General features: G+C 34.8%; 1 protein-coding gene across 2 annotated transcripts; it reads right to left on the bottom strand.

Moving 5' to 3' along the window:
* Window positions 1-720: 720 nt before the first annotated feature.
* Window positions 721-27,817, bottom strand: LOC139092193 (uncharacterized). 2 transcript variants are annotated; one of them, XM_070642520.1, is made up of 7 exons: window positions 25,960-27,817; window positions 23,952-25,858; window positions 9,678-10,284; window positions 4,420-4,480; window positions 4,212-4,286; window positions 2,380-2,628; window positions 721-1,461 (listed from the first exon to the last, which is right to left on the bottom strand). In XM_070642520.1, exons 3-7 carry the CDS (start codon window positions 9,763-9,765, stop codon window positions 1,320-1,322), a joined length of 615 nt encoding a protein of 204 aa, XP_070498621.1. In that variant the 5' UTR covers window positions 9,766-10,284; window positions 23,952-25,858; window positions 25,960-27,817; the 3' UTR covers window positions 721-1,319. The 2 variants fall into 2 exon arrangements, with proteins under 2 accessions (XP_070498621.1, XP_070498620.1); XM_070642519.1 differs by having other exon boundaries at window positions 23,952-27,817.
* Window positions 27,818-27,997: the final 180 nt, after the last annotated feature.

Here is a 27,997-nt window from a genome sequence, read left to right on the forward strand (position 1 = left end):
CTATGAAGTTTGAAACTTTAAGTTCATAAATTTTGCAATTTTTCACCAAAATAAGCAATTAAACACAAAATTTCAATTAGAGTTGCAGAATAGACACCTGACGCAGGCAAAAACCGTATAAATTCTTGATAATTGTACGGTTTTTGCCTGTTCCAAATGCCAGCTTTACAACTCTGTTTTTTAAAAATCGGCTAACCCTTTTGGAAGTATTTTCATAATTTTTACATCACCTGTGCTCCCAAAACCCAAAGTAAATGCTGAAATCTCTCCTTTATCACTTCTTGGATGCTTCATACAAATTTATACATCTGTCTTATCATGAATATATTGTTTCATACATTATTTATTCTACCTGGTGTAAGTGTGTTTAATCAACTGATGTGATTTTACCACTAATTCTATTACTTTCACTAAAACATTCATCGAGTTTACTTTTCTATCGTGAACTAAGCTTTTTTACCTTTCACACGTACAATTTCTTATAGCATTATCATGTATTCAGCAGTAAATATTTAGTTAAAGAAGTGGTAAATTAGGAAATGGTTGTTAATTCTTAAAAGATTATTGTTCAGTCAGTTTATGTTATATTATGTTATATACCATAGTAATAGATTCAATTTTGGAAATTTCACTTTCAAACTTAAAAATTTCATTTTCGAAATTAAATATTTCACTTTCGAAATTGAAATTTTAGTTTCGAAATTGAAAATTTCACTGTCGAATATGAAAATTTTGCATTTAAAAATAAAATAATTCATTTTCGAAATCAAAAATTTAACTTTCGGAATTGAAATTTCACTTTCGAAATTAAAATTTAACTTTCGAAATCGAAAGCTTTACTTTTAAAATCAATATATCAAGAATTCAATTTATCTCTCCAATGACATTCTTGATCATAACTATTAATCACCCCTGGCTATTATGTCTTATGAGTACCATTTCCACTCTACATTATTGATGAAAGCTTTCCTTGAAGCACTTCAAACTAAGCCAATATCAATACTAAGCACACTCCTCAAATTACCCCAAAAAAACAATAATCTTCCGACAAAACCTTTTCAAGGGATAATATCAGTACAAATACATCCTTTTTACTACAAATCGAGAGTTTCTCATGTAGTTGAGTTTCTATTAAGACTATCACAATTATTCAATGGCTCATAAGCAACATATGGTCGTGTGAGTTGAACCTTATGTCGGAGCTTATGTATATTACTACTATTATTAGATTGTTCTTTTTGCTGTTGTCGTTTCTCCTTATGCTCTGTCTCATTCTCATTATTGTTATTCTCATGTGTTGTCTTGAGCTTTGCGTCTTGTCAAATATCATCATCATTGTCTTCGTTGTCTATTGGATCGAGTGCTTCCTCATCCTCAAGTGTCGGTTGTGCTTTATGTAAAATTGTCGTATTGTTGTTATCTGTTGTAACATCATCTAATCCATCTGATAGTATGTCGTATCTGTTCGAGTAAAGTATACGAAAAAAAAGGAGAAAAGTCATAAAAGTAGAAAGGAAAGAAACATTTCATTAACATTTCAGCATTTCCGGTGCTTGGGAAGATGCTTGGATGGAACATAAATAAAAATAAATATATATGCATGAAAAAATACTGTCGGGATGGAAATAAGAAGGTAAATTTTAGGTAATAGAATGCTTCTGCATCTTTAATTTACAAAATTACTGATGAAAAATACAAAAAGAAGATGAGGATTATTATTAAGGGATGGATGATGCTGATGCTTGTTGCTGTTTACAGCATGAATGAGAAATTTTTAAAATTGAATTTTAAATAACTTTCATTGCTGCTTTAGAGTCATGTGTAGGAGAATTTAATGTGCATTTTTAATGGCTGAATGTTAATGATTCTTGGAATTTAGCTTGGATAGACAAGCTGGAAAATAAGTTTACAGTTCAATGATATCTTATGGTAATATGTCAATATCAAGCCATATATGCGAATGAACCCTGATAGCTCAGAGGAAGGATAACGTGGATTGGAACTGTCCTCGATAGTGTGGGTTCGAATCTCAATCAGGATTTCAATTGAGATTCCGGATTAACGGATTCCAAGTGAGATTCGAACCCTTGCCCTATGAATTTCAGTCGCATGCTCCTACCACTGAGCTATCGGGGGTTATCCGATCATATGATAAAATGACATATATAAGTTATGTCATCATTCGTGCATCAACCTGAATGATCATTTGTACATCTTCCTAGCCTTCCATACATCATAATCCCTTACCAGACCATGAACATTCTCAAATGACACAGCGATACGCATCACAAATGACACTAAGATACCATTTGACCATCCTCACTGTCTATTAGAGATTACAAACTCCACTAATTATTATTCAACAATAGATCTACTTACTTGTCAGTACTTTCATCAAATTCTGGTAGCAGACTATCCTCTCTCCCTCGTATATTCGTTCTAAATACTGTAAACATTCTCAATATTGCTAACATTATCAGTTGAATTCCACCGACATAACTTAACCAGAGATTATGAGGCCACATGATGAGTGCTACACCTAATGCTACATAGGGAAATGAAAGTCGCCAGCTTCCAAAAACTCCTGTCCATTTCCAACAATGTAAACATAATGAATTTCTATCTTTGCTGTGGGGATTAAAAGAGGAAATGACACAAAAAAAAAAATAGTTGAAAAGTTTTTTAAAAAAACAGGCTAAAATATTGTTTAGTTGTAAATATCACATCCACTCATTCGCCCTTATCCAGTTTTTTTTTGAAATGGAGATTTATTAGTCCACAGTGAATATATAATACAATTGAAATACATTTACAGGAATGTAAAAAAGCAGCAGTTGAAAAAAAAAATCGTTATGATATGAGTATATGCATGAATATATCTGCGGAAACAATAAAGCATCCAATTTTCATTGTCAAATAGGTTGCTGTGTCGTTAGCATATTTCACTAACATCGTATCGCGTGCTTTTAAAATGAAAAGTAGAGAGGAAATTATGCTGGAAGTGAATAGGGAAAAAAGCAGATGAAGGTAACAACCAAATTATAAAGTGCTATTGGATGGGAAAATAAGCTAAATAGAAAATGAGTGGGGAAATTGTGACGGAAATGTGGTTGAGGCGCATTATTTAGAGTTGGTTGAGAGTATTACCCTCGAGCATTATTTATTAGCTTTTCTTGATCAAGGTAGTAGGTTGGTTTGTGCAATGGAGTACATTTGGTTCAAGGATTACCCCGGGGCGTACTTTTAATTAAGATTTTAGATGAGCTTTTGCAATGCAGTACTTAAGGTGAGAGTATTACCCACCCGGGGCATTATTTACTAGTTAGTTTTGATCAAGATCGTAGGTGGGCTTGCGCACTATAGTACATTAGGCGCAATGATTACCCCGGGGCGTTCTTTTGATCACGTTTTTAGGAGAATTTTTCCAATGCAATACATACCGTGCTAGTGTTACCCCGGGGCATTATTAGTAAATTCTTCTTGAACAAGATTATAAGTGGGTTTTTGCAATTCAGGACATTAAGTTAGGGAATTACCCCGGGGCGTTATTTTGATCAAGACTGGAGGTGGGTTTTTGTAATGCAGTACATAAGATGCGAGCATTACCCCGGGGCATTATTCAAAAATTCTTCTTGATCTAGTTTATAAGTGATTTTTTGCAATGCAGTTCTTTTGGTGGGTATTACCCCGGGGCGTTTTATTAGCTCCTTTTGATCAAGATTGAAGGTGGATTTTATTATGCTGTATATTAAGTGAGAGTATTACCCCGGGGCGTCGTACTCGACAAACCAATTTTCCATGTGACTATATTAGTGAATTAGCCCTCTAGATTCTGACGACAAAGTAGCTTTCAAAGCCTAATAACATGATGAAACCCCTTTGATCGTGTAATGCATTCAACTCTAATTATCTACTTCAATATTCAAACTCAAATCACATAAACAAAAGAACCGTATTCAAAAAGCATCAGGCTGACAAAGAGATGAAAATCTACACAATTTTTTCTCCTTATTCTCCCCTTTATTACTTTTGAGGCAAAAGAAAAAATTGTTTAAAATGGAGTGTGGATGAATAAAAAAAAAAAAAAATCTGCTGCTTTGCATATAGACACAAGCGTTAAAAAAAAAATGAAATGTATTAAGTGTGTAGAATAAGAGGCGGAAATGGAGGCTCAACAAACAATAAAAAAATATAATTTACGATGAGCTTACCTCGTACAAATGAGCTGAAGGAAAAGCGTTATCACCCATTTGATTTCAAATAGGAATATAAGAGCTGCAGATAATCTGCATGATATATTCAGCGACAGAATGAAAAGAAATAAAGGATATAATAAAATTTGAATTAAATTGTGATTTTAATTTAATTTTCACATTCATGAAAATCTCGTAAATAATTTTCTATTAAATTAATGCTTACAATAGATATATACCAGCTTCATAGCCGTGCATCAGGATATCCATTCCGATTCCGCAAATCACTGAGAATGAGAAAAAAAATGTAATAAACAATTAAGGTCTTTTTTTGTGCTGTGCATGCACACAATAATTTTCTTTCTTTATACTCGACTATGAATCGATTACGGTGTGGAGAGTGTGGAGATGGAGAGAGCAAAAAAAAAAAGACACAAGATCATGATGAAAATAATCGCATTACGTTAGTGGAATTATTTGCTCGTTTACGTAACGTTTTGTACTACAAACACATCGTTGAGATTAACACAATTCACCTTTACAGTGATTTTACTTCCATCGGGTATTCATAAATGCTTAATTTATTTTCATTTATTTATTCTTTTATAGCTGAGAATTCTAGAGTTGTTGGAGGTTTTGAATTTGTATTGTCTAATTGACTGGTTGAGTGAATCTGAGATTTATTAAGGGTCAATTTACTCTATTGATATTGCTAAGACGTATACCAAGGGTATAAGATTATACTTAGGGATTTATTTAGGGAGTGGAAGATGCTGGGGGAATGTAGGGAAGCAAATCATGGGGAAGCAAGGGGATCAAAGAAAATCTAGGGTAAGCAAGGAGAAGCAGGGCAAAATAGAAGGAAGCAGGGGAGAAATAGGCAAGAAGCAAGGGGGAAGTAGGAGAAGAAAGCAGAGGGAATCAGGAGGAGGTAAGAATGAGTTTTTGAAAGGTGGCTTGATGTTGTCCATTTAACATTTCATACTAACCCTACTCTCTAATTTCAAACCTTCTTCAAACATTTCATCATCCATCCTCTCAATATATTTCTAGCTTCATCTCTGACTTTAAGTTAATCTAAGGCAATAACTAAAGTGAAAAACACTTTAGTGCACTAAACTACGGTAAACTTGATTAGATGATTTCACATGCCTTGGATTCCTAGAGTTGAGCTCCGGGGCAAAAGTAGTCCTTCTTTGAGGAAGTGTTTAGATTTTTTTAGAATGGATTATATGGAAACTTAAGGCTACTCTGCTATTTTTGTTTTGAAAATATTTGTTCAAGTATCTCCGATTTGACCCTGAAATCCCTAATATAATCCCCAGCATGATGTGCCTTAGCTTGGTCAGACCTACTAGGATTTACCCTAGGTGCCAAGTGTTTCCCATATAAGATTGAGTTTGAGATATCTCAAAATTGATCCAATCTCAAGAATTTGTAGTAATCGAGAACCCATACTAAGTACCTTACTTAGCTACATAGCTTAAATATGATAAAGATTCCCTTCACCGGGGTAACACCTTGCTAATGAAGGCTTGAAAAAAGGCCATCAACCCATCGTACTAAACTCTAGACTTACATACAATTCATAGTAGTATTCAATCCAATCTAAACTTTAAATAAAAATCCAAATCATTATCTAACGCCGTATGCCGATCGAAACTTTGCTCACATATTACGTACTTGTTAGTTTTTTTATACTTTTTTTCGCTTACTCTCGCTGCTCTTTGTACTTTTTTTTTCTTATTTTGCTTTCGCGTTAATTATCCAAGCTCTTTTTCTCTCTCTCCACTTCTTCTCCCATGTTTGTTGAATCAATGTTAATGTCAATGCGTAATATTGCTTGTTAAATTTAATTACTTTCGTCTTTATGGTCACATGCTTTCATAGCTTTCATTAAACGTGTGTTCGATGTGTTTGAATTTCTGGGAATATATTTTGGTCTGGAGGGTAAGAAGACAATGACTTAATTTAAATAATTAATTTGGTAGGCGTCAGAAATTCTAGGAAATTATATGCCGAATTACATCACGTGCTGCATATGAATAACATAACAAATTGCGAAACTGTTGAATAAAATAAATTTAAAATTTATTGAAACATAATTGAAAAGTTATTACGCTAAATTGAATCCATAATTGAGCAATTTACGGCATATAATAAAACATTTTTGATTTTATTTATGATGTTACATAGTTTTGTTGGATATAATCTATATGAATGCAAACAATTTAATTAAAATTAGATTATTTTGCGGAATTAGATTGTTGAATGAATCGATAGATAATTGATTTATTTGTTATGGGGGGTTGTTCAGAAGTGATGTCAATGTATTGATCATTGATGAACGAGCTAAGAGAATATTCAGAAATTACGTAACGATTAGGGCAGGAGTAAAGGGTTACGCAACGATTAAAGAAGAAGAGGTCTCGTTAAGCTCAGGGAAGAAGCGTCAGGTTAGATGAGTAGAGAGGATTTACGTAACGCCTAGGGGAGGACAGGAGGGCCACATAACTGTTAAAAGAAGAAGAGGGTCTCGTAATGCTTAGAAGAAGAGAGCCAGGTCATAAATCCCTCAAATGAGAGACAATACTGAACATATCAAAATGAAAGAATTTTATTAGAACTGCTTCTCCCCAGACATCCCTCTCCCCATCAAAAATTCCAACATTAAAATGCTACAATCTAACTACACCTCTGTCTAACATCATTGATAATCAAACCATTCAGGACATTCCAAATACAAATTATTTTCATGCTTAGTGGATACACAATTGACAACAAATTTATTTCAGCTGTTGAATGAATTTATTTTGCAAATTATCACAAATTATTTAAAATGTGAATTATTTAATGCGGAACAAGACTCATTTTTGATTAAATATTGTTGAAAAATCTGCATTGAAAATAGCAATCATAGATTATGTTACTCATTGTATATGAATATCCGCATTATTATTGGATTAATGGATATTGGTGATGCAAATAGCTGAATTGATAGTTTAGAGGCTGTTTGGTTATTGTGTTAGGGTCTAAGGAGGGTGAGGAGGGAGAGGGGGTTGTGGGGTTATGGAAGAGTTCGAGATTGAGTCAAATCGTTCCGTAATGAGTGAATGGCTCCTTTTGGTGCTAATGAAACTCATAGAAGCCCAAAAAACCAGCAAATTAACATTTTTCTGTCATGCTTGACGGGCCTTCATACTAAAATTAAATAAAATATTGGAAAATAAAATACATTTTTCCATCATAAGCTTAACTTAAATTCATTTCAATCGATTTGTTCTCCAAAATACTTTTAGGTCAATTTAATACTTTATTGGCATAGTAAACAAGGGAATTTCAAGAATACAAAACATTTGTTTTGAAAGTAGCAACAGCTTTTCACCCTCATCATATTTATGGATAAATATTTAACATTTATATACACATATTGAATTTTATCTTGAAATTTTGCATTCTTTTTGTTGCTTCCTTGAAGGCCTAGCTTTATTATTAATCTTCATATGTTATGTTTTTTGAGATAATTGAGTCTGTTGGGGTTGTTTGGAAGGGGAATATGTTGAAAAATTGGATTTTTGGATACCAAGGGGTTGTTGTCTTGGGTATGTCCTGTCTATGTTCTAGGTTTACCTTAGGGTCTAGTCTTAAATCACCGTTAAGTCTATATTGTCACGAAAAATTGATAAAAACCACATTCGGAATGCTTAAGGCATAGAAAAAGCAAAACTGCGGAACCAGACCATCGTGACTCCGTGATTCAATGACATCCTGCCACCAGGTCAGAGTTAGGCTGATCTAGAGCCAGATTTTTTGCATTTTCTCGACCAAAGAGTTCTTAGAAGGAAGAAGTCGATAGAAAAAATATTTCAATTCATATTGGAGATTGGCAAATGGAAGTTAACGATTAAGTCAGCCTTATATGCCATCTGAGGGAAGTTATGGATGACAATTGATATAAACGGTCATTGAACTATCAATACCAAGTTCGAACTCTCCTTTTAATCCCCCCAAACCACATCATGTATATGCTTTCAATTCCCAAAAAAATACAAAGAAATCCCACAATAAAAAATCCATCATAGCCTGCACAATCACGCTCGGAAACTGCGTTAAATGTTTAAAGCTTTATGTAAATTAAAACCGTGCAAATTGCTTGTGCAACGTAATCCCCAGCAGCATGTGAAATGATTCAATCAAAATTAATAATTTCATTTAATTGAGATCTGAAAAAAACGTGTTTGTATGCTGCTTTTTTCGGATGCTTTATAGGCTTAATGTCATTAAAAATGCAAAAAAAAAAGCTGATTGATCTTAATTTATATTGAAAATTAAACTTTGTTAATCGATAAAGTGCGCAGAACAATCAATTATAAGCAATATCTATTAAATCTTATAAACCTTCAGTTTACTTTCCGTAATAAAATTCAAATTTCATCATTAAAATTGTACGGAATTGAGTTTCTGTAAAGCAATCATTTAGAAATTACACACTTAAGTGTTAATGTAATTTAAGATAAAAAACAAAGTTAATTTACTAAGGGCGGGCAGTTCAATGCAAACGAGCGCCATAGTAATCACTAATTAATTACTTTGAAAGAATTATAATGGAGTGACATTCGAATTGCTTACAAATGAATATTAAAATGCAACGAATAATAAATTCATGTGAATGCGAACTTCTATGTAGTGAATATTTGCGTTTGACAGCTGAGATTGATTTGGTATTGGAAGGGATGAGAGTTGAAAATTGAAAATTTGGGAAAAATTCCAGAAAGTGATTTAGAGTTCAGTTGGAATTCAAACTTTAAAACTTTTCAAATTCAAATTTTAAAAGCTTCAAATTCAAATTTTAAAAGTTTCAAATTCATTTTTTGAACTCAAATTTTTGAAAAGTTCCAAATTCAAATTCAAATTTTAAAAACTTTCAAATTCAAATTTCAAAAAAATTAATTCAAAATTCAAGTTTTGAAATGTTTCAAATTCAAATTTTAAAAAGTTTAAAACTTAAATTTTAAAAAGTTTAAAACTTAAATTTTAAAATATTCACTTAAATTGAAAATTTAGTGTGATTTTGAAATTTTAAATTCAAATTTTAGAAAATTTTCAAAAGTTTAAAAAACTTTAATTCAAAAATTAAAAAGTTTAAAATTCAAATTTTAAGAGTTTCAAATTCAAATATTAAGAATCTTTAATAATTTAAATTTCAAATTTCAAAAGTTTCAAATTAAAATTTTGAAGTCAAATCTTTAAATTCAAGTTTCAAATTCAAATTTGAAAAGTTTAAAATTCAAACCTTTATTTCAAAATTTAAATCGTTTTCAATTCAAATTTAAGAATATTTCAATTTTAAAACTTAAAAAGTTTGAAATTCAAATTTTGAAAACATTCAAATTCAAATTTTGAAGAGTTTGAATTCCAGAGTTTTGAATTTAAAATAGAAAAAACCGTTTAAAATTCTAAATTTACATCTAGTTAGTTACTCACCAATAGCAGTTGCAAGTCCCCATATTCTAATCAATGGCTTTAAGCATTTGAATGGCGATTCCTGTCGCCTTCTGTTTTTAACTTCCATATTTGTGGACACAATACTGAATATTCCATAAAATCATATACATGCACACACGCACTAAAATATCCTCAATTTATAGATCCGTCATTGATAAAAAATCAATGCATTTTTTTCTAATAACAAAACATTCACAGTTGCATCAGCAATTCATTTCAGTTTGAATGCGACCATAGACTCGTGAATATTTATTTCTGGACATGCATTCAAATTTGTCTATTTTCAATTCACTGATTCTGTTTAGAACTCTCTTTTTTTATTTTAGGCAGTAACACACACAATTTAATCTTCTTTTTTTTCTACTTCATCGCACTGAATATTTCACAAAACCTTTTTTTTGTGCTGTGCTCGTATGCTGGATGCAGCTAACTTACGAAAGCCGAAATAAAAAAAGTGGAAATAAACAACACAAAAAAAAAACTTTTTTTTTAATAACACTTTTCACTACGTTTTGCGTGATGCTGTAATGATTCGATGAAATTTTTAATACTCTATTGCCGGGTTGGATAACAACGGCTGCTGTAACTGAAATAACCAAAAAAAAAAGAAACAGTTTTTTTTTGTTAGAAAAATTACTTTTAAGTCTTCATAAAAATTATTGTTATGGCTGTTATGAACTAACATCATTTTCATCTTCCTCAAGGTCGCCGACGTAGTTTTTTTTAGAGAAACTTCATTTTTTATTGCTGTTTTCTTTTTTTGAGAGATGTTCTGACTAAGAGTTTCCAGAATTCCCGTTCCCGTGAAATTTCGGGAATTCACGTTTCTGTTCCCGTTCTTGATCTTGGGAATTCCCGTTTTTAGAAACCCTAGTTTTGATGGGGTCGTTTGCTTATTATGGAGTGCTTTTCTGCTGGAAGTAGATTTCAGAAGATTTATTGGTCAGGTGGCTATCTGATGGTCACTTCGTACTTGAGTTTGAAACTTAATTTTGGACAAACTTGTTCAATTTTTGGGGTTTCGAATTGAATTTTTCATTTAAAATTCGAGTAAATTTTGAGGTCTGCCCAAATCCCCAAATGTTTGCTTTGAATTCAAATTTTCCCGTGTTTTATGGAAGGGGGTAAGGTTTACTTCAAGTTCGCCTATTTAAGTTTAAAGTCAAGATAAAATTAGAAGCGTAGCTTTCACCACTAGTTAGATTTGATTGTCTTCGTCAGTGACGATCAACCTATACATTTATGCCTGGAAGTGCATTATCTTCACCCACTGGCTTAAGGACTAGTTGGGTTCGAGTGTCTTTGTACTTTCATATTCATTCAATTCAGCTTTTGTGAATCACAATCTCTGAATTTGTGCCTTACTACATTACATATTGGGACATACGTTAAAAACTCATCTGATCAACCTCCTTACTACCACATTTAATACTTAATTAAAATAAAAAGTATCAATGAATACAAAAATAAAAGTTATTAAATCTATTTTTACGGTACAAAGCAGAGTTAATGACGTGCAGGATGACGTGATATTGACCAACTTTGTTATTCAGTGAGGTAAATGCTCATGTTGACATGTATAGTCGTAAGTGTGACAATCATCATGACTCAACAACTTCTCAAAAATTTAATTTGTTGTTGATGTCAAGATTTTTATTGATATTTCCTCCTTGGCTGCGTCAATATTCCTTGGAGAGTTACATTGTGTAATGAAATTTATTGGGTTTGTTGGGGAAGGGAACGGAATAGTAGTGATGACAACAACAAGGGTTCTTAGTATCGGGAATCAGTACGGCTGTAGATCAAGTTGCAAATAGTTCTAGAAAGTAAGATTAAGCTTAATTCAGTTGAAATCATTAACAGTTCAAGCAAATTGAGTGAAATTTCTCCATAAATTGTATTTTAAAGCTTATAATAACATTCTTGCTGCTCAACAAGTCGTCAGAGGCTAATTATACACAGTTAAAGCGTGAGAAGAGAACTTTGAACTTTTGCGATTTAAACTCTCATATTAGATTCAGTGCTTGGCAACCTTCTATTTTCCACGGAACACCTTATTGGTAAGACTAAGGTGACAGAAACCGCAGACAGCATACGGTTCATTGTATTATCATCATTTAGCGGCATAATAGCGTGTGGAAGCATTCTAGTGCTCAGTTCTCACACTTTTGTGCCGACTTTCATCTCTCACATTAGTGTGCTGCCTCTCACTTGTCATACTAGTGTGTCGCATCACACAGGTTGCCCACAACTGCATTATATTCTATTTTAAAGTTGTATTTAATTATCATTCAAACTCTTTTAAGTATCTACATTAAATGTGAGAATTTTCGTCTAAAATTAAATTCTTGCGTATTTCTATTGCCTTACTGCTGAGTGATTAAGGTAGAAAATTTGATCCTAAATTCACATACTTCAGTATATTTTGAATGACTTTAAGTCTGAGTGCTCAAATTCTAAAAATATTTTCAATTTTAAACAACTCAAATAGAAGAAAATGAAGCCAAACTCAATTTCATTCTCCATGGGACATTTCTTTGAATTGATGTATTTTAAAGCAATTTGACTTTTAAGTGATTCTCATGATTGTCGCTATGTGAATGCAGTAAAGTCCATTTTATGTCATAACGACATCGTAAATGCTCTCTAAGGAGTAATTGAATGCCGTTTTTTTATTCGTGGAATGTGTTATGTGGATTACTATTTTGAAGTGCATGGCTAACTTCTGTTGGTCGTTGGTGGAACTTTAAGTTAGTCTATTGAAGGATGCAGCTTTAAAATTGAGATTTTGTGTGGGTTTTCTAGGGAAGTTGCCAACTTTTTGAATCTTATTCGAATTTTGAGATTAACTCAAATATTTGAATCACTCTAACTACTCCAATTAAGTCTTTCGTATAGTCAAAGAAGCCAGGAGTCTTCAATCTCTAAGAACTCCCAACAACCTCAGTTCCTCACACTTCAATCAATATAAAACAGCAAAAAAATCCATATTCATTGTTCAAACTGCTTCAAACCCCAACTAAATCAATATTTGTCAATCCCGGGTTCTTTTATCGGATGCAAAAGTGTCATTGATTGATACTATATTACCTTTGATGTCATATCCTCATATATAAATAATTCATGACCAATCAATGCTGCAATACCAAACCCTTTTTGAATGTCTCATCCATTTACAATTCTTTATTTCACATCTCAAAAGTAGATCTAAAGTTCATTATTTCCTTTAGCCTTCTTATCGCATCCAAAAAGAAAAGCCACTTCCGAAAAAAATCTTCTAAATGGCTTAACTTTCATCCCTCTCTCATCTACAATAATATTAAAATATTCATTGAGTCAATTATTAAGAAAAATTATCAGCAGGGATTATCTTCTTTTTCTAACTTAATTTGTCTTTATTTCTTTTGCCATTTCTTCTCCTTTCACCATTATATAATGAGAAGGAACAGTAATTTTCAAACTACATAGAAAAAGATATGCCAGATTAGCAGGGAGATAAAAAAAGTTTGAGTTAGTGGTGGACGGAGGTGGGGGATTAAAGCGCATTTTTTACGGAAAATTTAAATAAATTTGATTAAAAATTAACGGTCAAAAAATATTTGAAAATTAATATTCAAAATATATTTGAAAATTAACGGTCAAAAAATATTTGAAAATTAACGGTCAAAAAATATTTGAGGCGATTTGGTTGCTTTCTTAACGGAATTATTGTATACTTTAGGACTCAGTTCAATTAAAAAGCAACTCATCTAAATTCCTTCTGCCTGCTACAGTTGCGCATTAATCAAAACACAACAGTTGTGCGACATGTAATATTAATCTCTACGAAACAGTTACGCGCCACAATGAGATTATTCGTGCAACAGTTGCGTGCCATAAAATTTCCTTGCAACAGTTGCGTGCCATAAATATTCTTGTACAACAGTTGCTTGCCATAAAAATATTTGGAAATTAATGGCCAAAAAATATTTGAAAATTATCTGACAAAAAGCATTTGAACTCATTTGACTGCTTTCTGACAGACAGACAAACAAAACGCAGCCAACAACCTCTTATCCGGCCAGAAAAACGCGTTAAAAAAGTTGAGTTGAAGTAGATTTGGCAAAAATAAAATTTAATTAAAGAGAAAATGAAAATCTCTGTGCTTCACTTTGTGTGGCATTTTTATTTACTGGTCTTTCTGTCTCTCTGACTTTTTTTTTTGTATTCTCCAAAAAAGCCAAAGCTTTTACTGTTTTCATTTCTCTTTCTGTGCATGTGCTTTGATTATTCTATTAAGGTGCACGATTTAAGGAAAGACACAAAGCAAAATTCCTTTTGTCGACGAGTAAGAGACACATAATTTATTGACATAACTCAGTTTCCAACCTCATAAATTATTTTTTTTTCTTTCCGTGCTCAGACACAACACAGAAAAAAGGAAGGTTGAGATGAGCAACATAAAGATAGATTAAATCACGGCAACGTAGAGCTTCCTTGTTGATTAAATACTTTTCATTTAATTACCTCCTTAAGATTTAATTAACTTGAATCCTGTGTTGTGCATTTCTCGTCCCTTTTCACGTATTTCACAGGAATTACTAATCATTTTCATGAATTTACGATGTTTGAGATTAATCATGTGTACGACATTGTCAGCTGCGTCTAGTAAAAGTCATTTTTCATTTTATTCTTTGTTGCTGCTTCGTTTTGTCAATGTCCCTACGACGATTTTTATGTTTGTTTGAAGAAGAATGTCTTGTAATGTCAGATGTGATGAGGAGGAATTGATGAAATTTCTTTAGAATGTGAGGTTAAGGCGCATTTTTGAAAGGATTTTAGGAATAATATTATATGGCGCGCAACTGTTGCACGAAGATTTTATGGCACGCAACTGTTGTACGAATATTTTATGGCACGCAACTGTTGTATGAAGATTTTCAATATGGCACACAACTGTTGTATGAGGATTTTTAATATGGTACGCAACCGTTGCGTACAGAACATTATGTCGCACAACTGTTGCAGACAGAAGTAGTGCAAATGAGTTGCTCTTTTATTGCACTGTGTTCTAAAATATTCAGTAAGACCACCAAAAAATCAGCTATAAAGCTTGATAAAATAACAAGCATCACCAAATTTTCTTCAAGAACATAAAGCACAAAATAAAATTCAAATCACTTTCGTCATCCTCAAAAAATCCCCACAAAAGTCATAAAACATAAAGATATCAAGACTGAAAGCTAATAGAAGGTCATTGCGATCATAACATCTGCCATAGTTTCATGTGATAGGGAAGTTGGGGAGGTCGTCGGTCTGACTCGGTGACTGACCAATCGTCAAGTGTTTCACCTTCTCGTGGTACTTCCTGTTTTCACTAAGAACACCGCTGGCGACCGAAGCTGTGCCGGAATAAGTACTTTAAAGAATAGATTAAAAGCCTATTCAAACTCCTCGCCTGTAGGGTGGCAGCCCCACAAACAGGCTAGGTATAGTAGGTTTACAACTTGCTATATCCGAAATTTAACTGTACAAAGAAAATTACAAAAGGATAATAGGACTGGATTAACAACGACAACCCAATGCTTACGAACACGGACAACGATTGGACAATGGAATATCAGGACACTCTTCCAGAAAGGCATGCTGGCACAGGTGAACAAAGAATTCAGTAGATATGGACTAGATGTGCTAGGGCTGAGTGAAGTGAGGTGGACGGGCGTTGGACAAATGACATCACCGTGTGGTACTCTACTGTTGTACTCTGGAAAGGAAACCGAGCACAGTGGAGGAGTTGGGATTCTCCTAAGCAAGGCAGTTCGAGACTCAATTCTAGAGTGGGAGCCCGTATCAGACAGGATTATCAGAGTAAGACTACTTATGAAGTATAAGAAGCTTACAATTATTCAGTGCTATGCTCCCACTGAAGACAAGGAACTGACGGTTAAGGAAGCTTTTTATAGTCAACTTGACCAGACCCTGGCTAAAGTTCCTAAGCAAGATATGGTAATGCTGTTAGGAGATTTCAATGCCAAAGTAGGTGATTCAAATGAAGATGTGGAGCATGTAATGGGCAAGCATGGACTAGGGGTGCGAAATGAGAATGGAGAGTTCCTTATTGGACTATGTGGAAGTCACAACTTGGTGGTTGGTGGCACTCTGTTCCCTCATAAGAATTGCCACAAAGTAACATGGAAATCACCGAACCGACGAGACCAGAACCAGATTGATCACATATGCATCAGCCGGAAATGGAGCAAAGCACTGCTGGATGTCCGCAATAAGCGTGGAGCCGATGTTGGATCCGATCATCATCTAATAATCGGGAAGCTTAGGTTCTATTTTAAGCGTGTAAAGAAGATCGCTCAGACAAGAAAGAAGTTTTGCCTCACAAAACTCAAGTCTACTGTAGCCAGATCCCGATTTGTCACCAAAATGAAGGAAAGTATCTCGAATGGCGATAACAACTCTATCGACGGAAAGTGGAGGCAAATCAAAGAAGGAATTGTAAGCGCCTGCGATAGTGAGTTAGGGAAAAAGCAAAACAAGCGTGAGGACTACATTCGTGAGAGCACCTGGAATACCATTGATCAAAGGAAGGAAGTACATGTGGAGCTACTGAATGCTGGTGAGTCGAGAGCTACCGAATTGAATAAGCAATACTCAGTGTTGAATAAGAGAGTCAAAAGGCAAATAAGAAACGACTGGAGGCGACATTTAAATGAACTTGCAGAAAGAGCACAAGCAGCTTCAGACTCTGGGAATATGAAGGACCTTTATTGCACCATAAAAGAGCTTGGTGTCCAGTCAGGAAAGAAGCAAGTACCAATCAAGTCAAAAGATGGAAAAGTACTAGTCACCATCGATGAACAAGCAGCCAGATGGAAAGAGCACTTTGAGGAAGTGTTAAATGTGCAACGTGATGGCATATGTGTGGAAGAGGTTGCAAACCCACCGTCTTTGGCAGTAGACATTCGTCCTCCTACAAAGAAGGAAATTATCGATGCTGTAAGAAGACTGAAGAACGGCAAAGCAGCAGGAATGGATGAGATACCAGCTGAAGTCCTCAAAGCTGATGTAAATGCTACCGCAAGCATACTTAAGCCACTATTTGACGAGATATGGTCGCTAGAGCAATATCCCGAAGACTGGAAGGAGGGTTTAATAATTAAACTTCCTAAGAAAGGAGATTTGAGTTGCTGCAATAACTGGAGAGGAATAACACTCCTGTCAGTTGTAAGTAAAGTGTTTATGGCTGTGATACTGCAGAGGTTAATGGAACCAATCGAAACAAGATTGAGGAAGGAGCAGGCAGGCTTTCGTCCATACAGATCGTGCATCGATCAAATTAGCACATTGAGGATCATCGTAGAGCAGTCAGTCGAGTGGCAATCAGCACTTTACCTCGTCTTTGTAGACTACGAGAAGGCATTTGACTCAATAGATCGAGAGTGCATCTGGACTGAACTTCGAAATTTAGGAGTTCCCGAAAAGCTCATAAGGCTGATACGTGAAGCTTACAATGGATTTAGATGCAGAGTGTTGCACGATGGGGTACAATCAGAGTCGTTTGTGTCACTAACTGGAGTCAGACAAGGAGATCTACTGTCACCATTACTTTTTCTAATTATTATGGACAAAGTAATGCGTTCGGCGACGAGAGGAAAGCCAAGAGGAATCGTTTGGTCCTTAAATGATCGTCTGGAAGACTTGGACTACGCCGACGACGCGTGTTTGCTGGCACATACCCATCAGGACATGCAAGGGAAGCTCAGAGATCTTGAATTAGAATCAGCAAAAGTGGGCCTTGTCATCAACGTCAAAAAGACGGAAGAGATTCGAGTCAACGCGAGGAACAATAGTCCATTGATTATCGGTGGACAAGTCGTAAACCGAGTTGAGCATTTTACGTATCTCGGCAGTAACATCTCAGCAGATGGCGGTACGAAGAAGGACGTGGACCAAAGGATACAGAAGGCGAGAGGTGCATTTATGAGACTCTCGAATATATGGAAATCCACCATCATAAGCAAGTCACTGAAGATGAAGATCTTTAATGCATGTGTCAAGTCGGTGCTGCTTTATGGATGCGAGACTTGGCTTGTAACTACAGACATTCAACAAAAGTTACGGGTTTTTGTGAATCGCTGCTATAGACGTATACTAAAAGTATGGTGGACTGGTGATCCACTTGACTGGCCGTCAAACCAAGTACTGCTGCAAAGAGCTGGTCAGGAAGACATTAATCGGGAAGTCCTCAAACGAAAGTATGGATGGTTAGGACACACGCTACGAAAACGAAACACTAGAGAATGTGTCGTAAATGGGATGGAAACACAAACATGTTTCACCGCGCTTGGATGGAATCCACAAGGAAAGAGACGCCCTGGTGCTCCAAAGGCAACTTGGCGTAGAACAGTGATGCGGGAATGTCAATTAGATGTCAAAACAGAGAATTTATACAAGCTTTGTGATGTGGCCAGTAACAGAGTCAGATGGAAGGCCTTTTGTAATAACCTAGGCTCCAAGTCGGAGCATGGTTCCAGTAAGTAAGTAAGTATAGTTTCATGTGATGACAAAAATGTGCCATTTAGAAATAAAGTGGTCCAACTTTTTTTTTTGTTTCACGACATACGCCATCAATATTAAAGATTTTCATTGTGGATGTGCTTGCATAAGTTCCATATGGACTGAAATTTGCTTATTGAATATTAATGTCGCACATTTTATGAGTTTTACAACATTGCATGTAGCATGTAGCATGGTTGCAGTCTAATTTCATTGGAATTCATCATCTTTAGTTTGTTAGAGACGTAAGTCTTGTTAAATCAGTGCTGGACAAACTTTTTTGAGTTGAGACACGCATTAATGCAGTTGTGAGCAACTTATGTGCCGCGACACACTTGTATGACATAAAAATTTGTGACAATGTCATGAATTTTATGTCGTGTGTGATTTTTGGTCGAGGCTTACCTTCCTATGTCACACGACTGTGTCGCGACGCACAGATTGTACAACACTGCATCACAGCTCCAAAATCCAACATTAAAGCTGCTCTAGAATAAATTTTTTTACGATTCTCAATTGGATCTTGATTAAATTTTAATGCTCTCTCTATTACAGCTACTTATGTGCTCTGAATTTCGTTACCAAACGAGAGAAATCATTCAAAAGTCATTTTAAGTCCGCCTCCATAGTCTTTGACATTACCATAGTTTTTATTCATGTTGATGACAAGATGTGAACATTTTTCGGATGGAAAAAAAAATTATTTTTCATGGTTTTTTATGTAAATTTATCAGAAACGACAGCATTGTCATGTTTAATTACTTTTTTATTAATGCTGCGATGGAACGAAAAAAAAAAATGGAAGAAAAGTTTTATGGAACTATGGAATTTTTTTTGTTTCAAGATGAAAGCCAGCATGGCATCTATGGCTTTAAAATAGAAAAAAAAAAATAATTTGTGAGAATTTAATTTAATTTAAACTATTTTAAATCCAGTTGACAATAAAATGGCTCAAGTATTTAAGGGAATCAACATATTCATTTTAGGATTTGAGGGAATTTAGGAATGGAATGAGAAAGGATTATGTATAAATGGAATGGGATTGAGGAATTTTGGAGATGTTGGCCACAAAACTATACTAATCTCTTGGATTCATTCACTTGTGTTATGTTCCTTTGGAGCTGGATATATGTCTAGATATTTTCAGTGAGGGGTATACACTTATGATGCTGATACATATATGTTGATATTTTGATGGGAAATATAAAATCCAGAGGAGACATCTGGTGGCGCAGTGGAGTAGAGCTTGGTACATTTCAACATTGTTCAACGACTTAACGATTAAGGGTTCGAGTCTCAATCGCAATAAATCATCAATTTTCAAATCAACTGCTTTAGGATATTTCATCATTCCTAAGCATCATTTCCTAAGCATCATGCAACAATTTCGTCAAATTATGTCGGTTCAAATCCCAATTTAGTTATCTAGCTTCTACTTCTAAGTCTCAACTCTCCCTAAAAGCGTTCCGAAATAGAAGCGACATTTTAAGCTAACTGAGCTTTAAGTAAAACCAGGAATGTCAGTTTAACATTCAACCAGGACAATTTAAAGCAAATAACGACGTCTACTGAGAAAGGCAATGGATCATCAGATGATCTGTACGAACATTGAAGTGAGTAATTACGGCAAGGTCAGAGGGACTATAATGTTTCTTAGATTCTGCTTAGATATGCCGCAACTGGATAACAGTCATTTTCTGAAATTAGGAACTGTATTCGATGAGCAGAAGACTGAATTCGTTAAGAAAATCATGAATTAACTATGCCTTAATATCGCTCATCATTACTAAACTAACCCAATTGTGCATAAACTTTCCATCCCCTGACAGCTTTCCTTTTATTTCCCTCAATATAATTCGATGAGTTTCTTTCGTACATATTACTGAGAATGACTGTTATCGGAGAACCCTTATTGTGTCACACAAGTCAAGCGAGCAATGGTATTTTTTTTCTCATGCTTAATTTCTCTTTCTCAAACTTTTCAATCCAAACAAGATGAAAAAAAAGAAAAAATAAATTTGTGCGAAAGGAAAATATCACGAAAAATGTAAGCAAACTGTTATCGCTGTTGACAAATCAACCAAAAAAAATTGGGATAACAAGAAGAAAATGAAAATCTCAAATAAAATTGAAAAGTTTCCACAAGAGGAGGTTGGGCTGGGATGGGGAGGTGATTCTCTGTTGGTAAAACTACAATTTTTGTGCTCAATTGAATGTTTAACTTTGGCAAAAGCTCGAAAATTAAATTAACTTCACCATTTGTATTTCCTTTATCCTTACTTTATTGTTCCTTCTTCTATTCTTGGCTATATACTTCTTTTTTTTTTGGTTATGGCATGTTTTTGCCGCAAAAAAAAGGCTGAAAGCAAATACACAGAAGAAGATTTATGTGGAGAGTATTCAAAGCTACTGCAACTAACGATTTTTACTACTTTTAGTAGTCTTCTGAATATACATACATATAGTTTAGAATGAGAATAAATGGATGAAACAAGAAGGAAGCAAAGTAAAAGTTTTCAGTCTTGTCGAAAGAAGTGAAAATATATTTCAACTTTTAAAGAGGAGGAAGTAGGAAGAACATGGGGAAATTGGAGGTGGAAGAAGCCTTTTAATGGTTAAAAGTTGAGAAATGCAATATGCTGCTTATTTGGGAACTATAAACATATATCATAGGATATTAATATTATAAATAAGTAATTTGTCATGTTTCTGGGTAGCAGCCTAATGCTTAGTTGTAAGGGGATGCTTCATGCTTCGGGAAATCATTGGGTCTGTAGGTTCGATTCCTTTGGAAAGTGTCTGATGACAGAGACAGTAAAGCAATTGATTTTAGGAGTTTGCAAAGAGCAATCACGCCAAGTGTCTTCCTCAGTTGACATCTGAAGCTGGTTCTATCGCTACGAATTGACAATAACCAATACCAAACACGGTACATAAATGGTATGGAATCGGGTGCAAGGCCAATTTGTTTCTAGTCTGGAGACACACTTAGTGATATCCCGGCTTCAAGCTTGCGTTGACCCTATTTGCCTTTACTTTGAAGCTCACAGTATCATTCGGATTCAGGGTCTATATAGAATTACCCAACTATAACCTATCACAATTAAGTTCCTTACAAGAATCAGCAGATCCTTCTCATACTACCCATAAGTTACTCTATACTCCCACAGACTCAAACGTCTCATCAACCTAAACATCCCCCAATATTCCAACTCAATTTTCTAACATCACAAAAGTTTCACTGACACACAGCCTCAAGCTTCAATTACATCAGTCAAAAATACATTCTCTTCTCTTCTTCCTTCTTCGAAAAATGCATAAGAAGTACGTTTATATCCCCCAAGCACAAAAAGAACATCATTCTCATTTTCACGCGATAAAGAAGATAACAAAAAAAAACAAGCATTGGCGCCAACAACTTTTTGGAAGTGAGCAGAACAATTCATTTTTCTGACGCTAGTTTTTTGCTCCTTTTAAACAAATTTCAAAATAATAAATTTTATCCCCTCAAATATTTAAGCTTTTCTCATGCATATGGTTTATGTGGATGACGAGCACGGAACTTGAGCATGGAAAAAGTTTCAAAAAAATTAAAATTGATGATGATGTCAGATAGTTTCAAATTATAACATCAGCTACAGAAAAATATGAAAATTGAAATTTATGAATCCTTTGGACTGTGGATGTTCGTTGCTAATGTAATATATCCACAACGAGACTGTACCAACGAGTGATGGCTAATTTTAGAATTTTGCTTTGATCTTTTGGGATCGATTTGTTGTCATGAATTATGGAAATGATGTTGGTTATTTGGGTGACGAAAATCTCGTGGTTGTTAATAGCTTTGGTGTAATGACTTTGGAATTTGGAATTAATTATTGACATTGGTTTAATGATATGCTTTTGAAAGAGCTTTTTGGGGATAAAATGGATAGCTAGTAGTTGTAATGCTGTGATTTAGCAAATTGACTAGTCGTCTAAAAGACTAATGTCAAGTTGTTGAAAAAGGGGGGTTAAACTACACCCTCCAAAACCCCTCCTACCTTTTTTGATATATCTCTGCTTTGGAATTGGCTGATCGGGTTGCATTTGGTAAAAAATTTGGTCATTTCAGTCTCAAAATTTCCAAAATCATTTCAAACAAAAAGAGGGAAGGGGTTCAAAACTACACCCAAATCCCCACCTTTTTTGATACACCCCTGCCTGGTAGGGTTGGAATTTTTAAATGCTTGTTAATTTTTGTCTCAAAAACTCTTAGCAAATTTAAGAATTTTGTCCTAATTAGGAGAAAGGAGACCAAAAATCCAAACCCTCCTTTCCCCCTGTCCTGGATGCATTCCTGTTTTGGAACATATTATACTATTTGGCTGGTTAAGTTTGATTGACTTTATGCTTAGAAAATTGAAAAAGTTTAAAATTGGAGAGGGGTGAGGAGTCACAGGCTAATATATCCCCAAAAACCCACCCCTTGATTTTCTCCCTAACCATTTCCCAATTCATAATAGAATCTGATTTTAAAAAGAATCTAATTCATTCACGACACACCATCGTCGTATAAAAGAGCAGCCAAAGTTTTTCAACCAACGCTAATAGCACTAACTTCTGCAACTGAGAATGAGAAACTCTCAGAAAGGAAAAAAAAAATAATTAAAACAAAGTGTAGAGTTTCAATTAAGTTCAGAATGAATTCATTAAGTACATCCAGTTAATTATTGCTTTACATGAATAGTAGTAGAACGGGAAGTAGAGTAGTGCAAGCTTTGTGTGACCTGATCACAGTTTCGTGAGATTAATTTCTTGGAAAATTTATATCAAATTAGGAACAGGCATGCATCTTAAATGTGTAGGAATTTGATGATTGTGCAATTCTTAGGTAGGTGTCTGATATGCAAGTCTGATCCAGCTAGGAGGTCAGCGTAGACTTGACAGTGAAAATTTGAAGGCTGTATGTCTAATAAGTATAGTGGTAAACAAGACAAGCTTTGTTGGATAAGATTCTAACTTAATCTGGTCCCTTTTTTACGAAGGTCGGTCTAAAGCCGGATTTACCCATGAAATTGGCACCTATTCAGAACTAAGCTGCCTCTAAACAGAATTGCAAGCTTTTATTGCCATTGTATGCCATTTAAAGAGTAGATATAGTTCTGTTAATGTCATAATCAGATGACAATTGCAGTTAGACACTACAATGCATGCTAGAAATGTATCTGTACCAAATAATCTCTGACTCTTGTGTAAAATCGCTATAAATTGTACGATATTCTTGTAATATCCAATTTAAAAGATTCGTAAATAACAATTTTTCCTCCCTTAAATCTTCATATTTATCATAAAATAGAATTTAAATCCTCATAAAGTCCAATAACTTCAAATCAAATCAAATACGTTGAGGCAGTGGTGGGCAACCTTTGTGACGCGGCACACTTGGGTGCTGCCTGAAGTTTTTGGAAGTATATATCCTCTGTCGAGGTTTAATGGTGTGGAGGTCCATGTTGTGCCTTAAAAAATAAAAGGTTGCGCACCCCTGCCCTAAAGTACACACAAAACTTAAAGAAAAAAGTTCCAGATTCCAAAACAAATTTAATCCAAATAAAAAAACTTTGAATCTTGTCATTTTAATAAAAACAAGCAGCAAGTCCTTGTTATGGAAGATTATGATGTCAGTTCAATTTTTTTAGGGACATTTATGCTTATAAAAACAATTACTTCTTTTTGTATTCCTTTGTAAGCTTTAATTAACAAATTTCACAATTTTCTTTTCACTTAATTTAAACAAGTTTTAAGGTTCAATGCCTTCAATTACTTCATCACTGATTTTTATCTTTTTTATTCCACATCTGCAATATTCTTTGGCAATGACAACGGTAAATTCACAAGATATTAATTTTTTATTTGCCATTTACATCCACAAACTTTTCATGAATTTTCCATGAACACACTTCTTTGGAAATGCGAACCGTACGATAGACAATACCTTACTGACATTCAATATTTTTGTTTCATTCACATGCTTGCTTCTACTCGCATGTTTTCTTTTCTGTTGGAGCTTTTTGTATTTTGGTTCTCTGAGAGTGTTTGTAAGTCGCTCTCTTGAAAGCTCTGACGTTGGCTCTCTTGGATATGAAATGCTGGAGATATAGATTGTTGAGAATTGTATGCTGATGTACGGTACGATGAGGTAGCGATGAAGCATGTTCCGGTAGAGTTTAGGGCAGTGTTGTATAAACTGTATGCCCCTTTTGGAAATTCCATGAACCGTAGGTCGTATGTGGTTTAGGCCGAGGCCTCCGACCATGGTATGCCGTGTGTGGTTGAGGGCGAGATTTCCCATCAAGGTTTGTCGTGTGTGGCTCAGGTTGAGGTATCCCACCAAGGTATGCCGTGGCGCAAATCAGTTTGAACAACATTGGCACTACCATTGCTATAGGGGGACCTATTAGACAGCAATTTGATATATTTGGACATCTGTTTCCGGTAGGAATCGAAACCTTATGTGTTACTTCTCTGGCCTTCTTACAGATCAGTCTAAGGAATCGAACCCAAGTCCTCATGCTAATCACTAGAGTCAATAATCTACCAGACCTATTCCTCAACCACCTAGTCACATACATCTTCCTCCCAATATGGCAAACTATCTTACACATCACTTCCTCCCACCCCATAAATTGCCTTCAATTCTATAATCCCAGCATCCAACTTCCTCCTCATCCAAAAAGCACATCCGTATTAAGCCAATCAGAAATAAAATTTCCCGATAACCATCTGTAAAGTCTGAAAAATGTCATGGAAATCATTCTAAATTAATCAAAATGGACAGATGTGATAATTTTGATGACACAGAACAAAAAGAAAATAACGAAATAATTTCCTCAACTTCAATATTCGAAACCCTTTTTTTTTTTATTTTTTTGTTGGATGTTAACAAGCAACAGCAGTGATTAAATACTTTATGTCATGGGTCATTTAACATTTTTACTTTCAATATGAATGAGAAAAGATTGAATGAGTATTGTTTGAAAATTGTAGAAAGAAGGAAGGGGCTGGGTGGAAGAGGATTAAGACTGACTGAAATGTTTTTGAGGAAGTAAGGAAGTTGTGGAGATTTTTGGAGTTATTGGCGCAGTTGAAATTAAAAAGAAAAAATCACAAAAAAATCAATAAAATTGAATGAACAGGAATCTTATATAAGATTCTAGGAATCGAACCTTGAACCTCTTAATTACTTTATCATCTGACCAGATCTGTACGGTGATGGAATTCTTGTTTTACGCCATAACAAGAGACCGAAACCATTCGTAAGGGCTCCTTCATGCCTTGCCGGCAACCAGAGCTTGAAGTCGGCTCGAATTTTTACTGGAATTTGAATTGATTCTGGTAGAATTTTCCATAGAAGAATCCAATTCATTTTCTAGCTCTGTCGTCAATCCAGCGATATAGCGACACTCTGGTGACTGCATAGTGCTGCTTAAATGACACCCTCACTCCTTGTCGTCAATCCAGCAACATAAGGACATCCTGATGACTACATAGCGCTATTTGGCTATGCATCTGCCAAACACTCTAAGACAAATTGCTTAATCCACCATCCGTACATCCAGTTGACCCAAATTAAGCTTTAAATTAGAACAAAAAAAAGGATTTTTGAAGAAAAAACAAACAGCAGATAGAAAGTAAGGAACCTTTAACCCTTTTTTATCTCATCTCATTCTCTCACCTGCTTAATGGTGATTAAATGTGAATTTTTTTTTTATTCCATCAAGCCTTTAGGAAGGAATTGAATTAATGGACCAATAAATTGAATTGAATTTTTTCTCTCATTTTTAATTCAAATTTTTCATGTGCTTGTTATGGTTATGGATTAAGAATCTTCATAACTTCAACTTCTTGTTATCATCTGTGCTGTGCTTTTCATCTACAAATTAATTAGTAGATGACCTTAATAAGTTTAAGGTAAGAAGAAGGTCTTTAAACTAACGGTGAAGGGATAAAAAGGTGAAGAGGAGCTTGAAAGTTAGATTGAAGATAATTGAAACTCCTGCTTTGAATTTATTAATTTTGAGGTAGTGGTGTTGTCAAGGTGATGGACAGGGGTGGAGGTAGAAAGAGGGTAGAAGAAGTCCAGTTGAATTCGGCGAATTTGAATGATTTTTTGGGATTTTAGACTCAAAAATTCTAGACAGTTGAAGAATTTTGTTCAAAAAAGGAAAGGGGTTGATCTGAACCTGATATCTGGGTATATCCAAGAAGGTAAAGTGGAATAGGTTTATCTTTACCCCTCAGACATCAGATTAAGATCAATCCGTTCAATCATGTCAACCCAGGCAACCCGTTCAACCCTTTTAATTCGGTCAAACGAGTCAACCCGATCAACCCGTTCAACTTGGTCAACCCAGTCAACCTGATCAACCCAGTCAACATGTTCAACCCAGTCAACCCGGTCAACCTGATCAACCTAGTTAACCCGGTCAACCCATTAAATTCATTCAACCCGTTCAACCCCGTCAACCTCTCTCTACTTCACCTCTTTGGATACATCAAGACATTATTGCCTCTTAAACTAAATAATACTAGTATTTTTCCAATCCAATAGTCCACAACATTCCGACTATCAACAACATTCTCATAAATTCCCTCAAAAAAGAAACCAAACAGCAGCACGACAATTTAAACAACTCCTGTTTAGTGAGCACATATTTGAGTGTTTAAAAAGTCAACAGAAAACGACATTGAATTTTGTATTTAAATTATAATTTTATGTTGATAAAAACTGTGTGTCTACAGATGCATAATCCAAATTCTGATAATAATTTGAATGTCAATACCAAATTGGTCACAAATGATTTGAGCAAATTTTGACAAGAATCAGCATTTTATTATGTATGTGATGAATTGGATGAGTTAATTGATATTTTGGATTAGACCGATGAATTCCTGGAGTTGATCTGCTGAAAAGGACGCTAGAGTCCTTAATATCCCGAACTGGCAGAAGGTTTCGCAGGATAGAGCTGTCTTTAGACATTGCTTACGTGCGGCAATAGACTATCGTGCGCCCCAGACAAGGAAGTAAAAAGCAATTGAAATTTTAGAGTATTTAGTTGATCTGGTGGCATCAAGTAGAGAATTAACTCTAGTCTCCACAAACTCTGAACTCAATGTGGCATCTAAATAACTGCAAGTAGATATTGACTTATCCATTCACACCAGGAAGTTCAATTTTCTCAAATTTTTCAATTATTTCTGTTTTTACGCCTATTCAGGCTTGTAATGACACGGAAATCCTCTGTTCACACTGCAACTCTTCCGTCATCAACAAAATCAATCGTTAATCTCAAATTCAATCACTAAAGCTTGTCATTAAAGCTCAAAATGCAAACAATAGACATTAACGAGATCATGCATCATTAGATCACAGATAACTGCTATATTGCGCAATTTTAATGACCATATAGTCTATAAAAGTGCAGCATTTCCTCATGATCAATTCATTTTCATTTTTTCTACTGTGATATACTTAAATAGAATGAGAACAATTTTGTGTCTATTAACTTTAACATTACTGTATTGGATTCAACCCTCATGGTCTGATGATGCTGATGAAGTCAATTATGAAGATTATAAAGTTGATTATGATGATCATTTCGAAGGAACCAATACAACAGCAGAAAAAAGCCAAAAGTGTGTTGGTTGGGGTACAGGAGGTACACCGAGTACAGCAGACATTCCAACCGAGCCATACAGAGCAAGTCCAAGTA

Source organism: Chironomus tepperi, unplaced genomic scaffold (genome assembly GCF_022539635.2).
Source record: "Chironomus tepperi strain 1889 unplaced genomic scaffold, CSIRO-AGI_Ctep_v1 contig_298, whole genome shotgun sequence".
NCBI lineage: Eukaryota > Metazoa > Arthropoda > Insecta > Diptera > Chironomidae > Chironomus > Chironomus tepperi.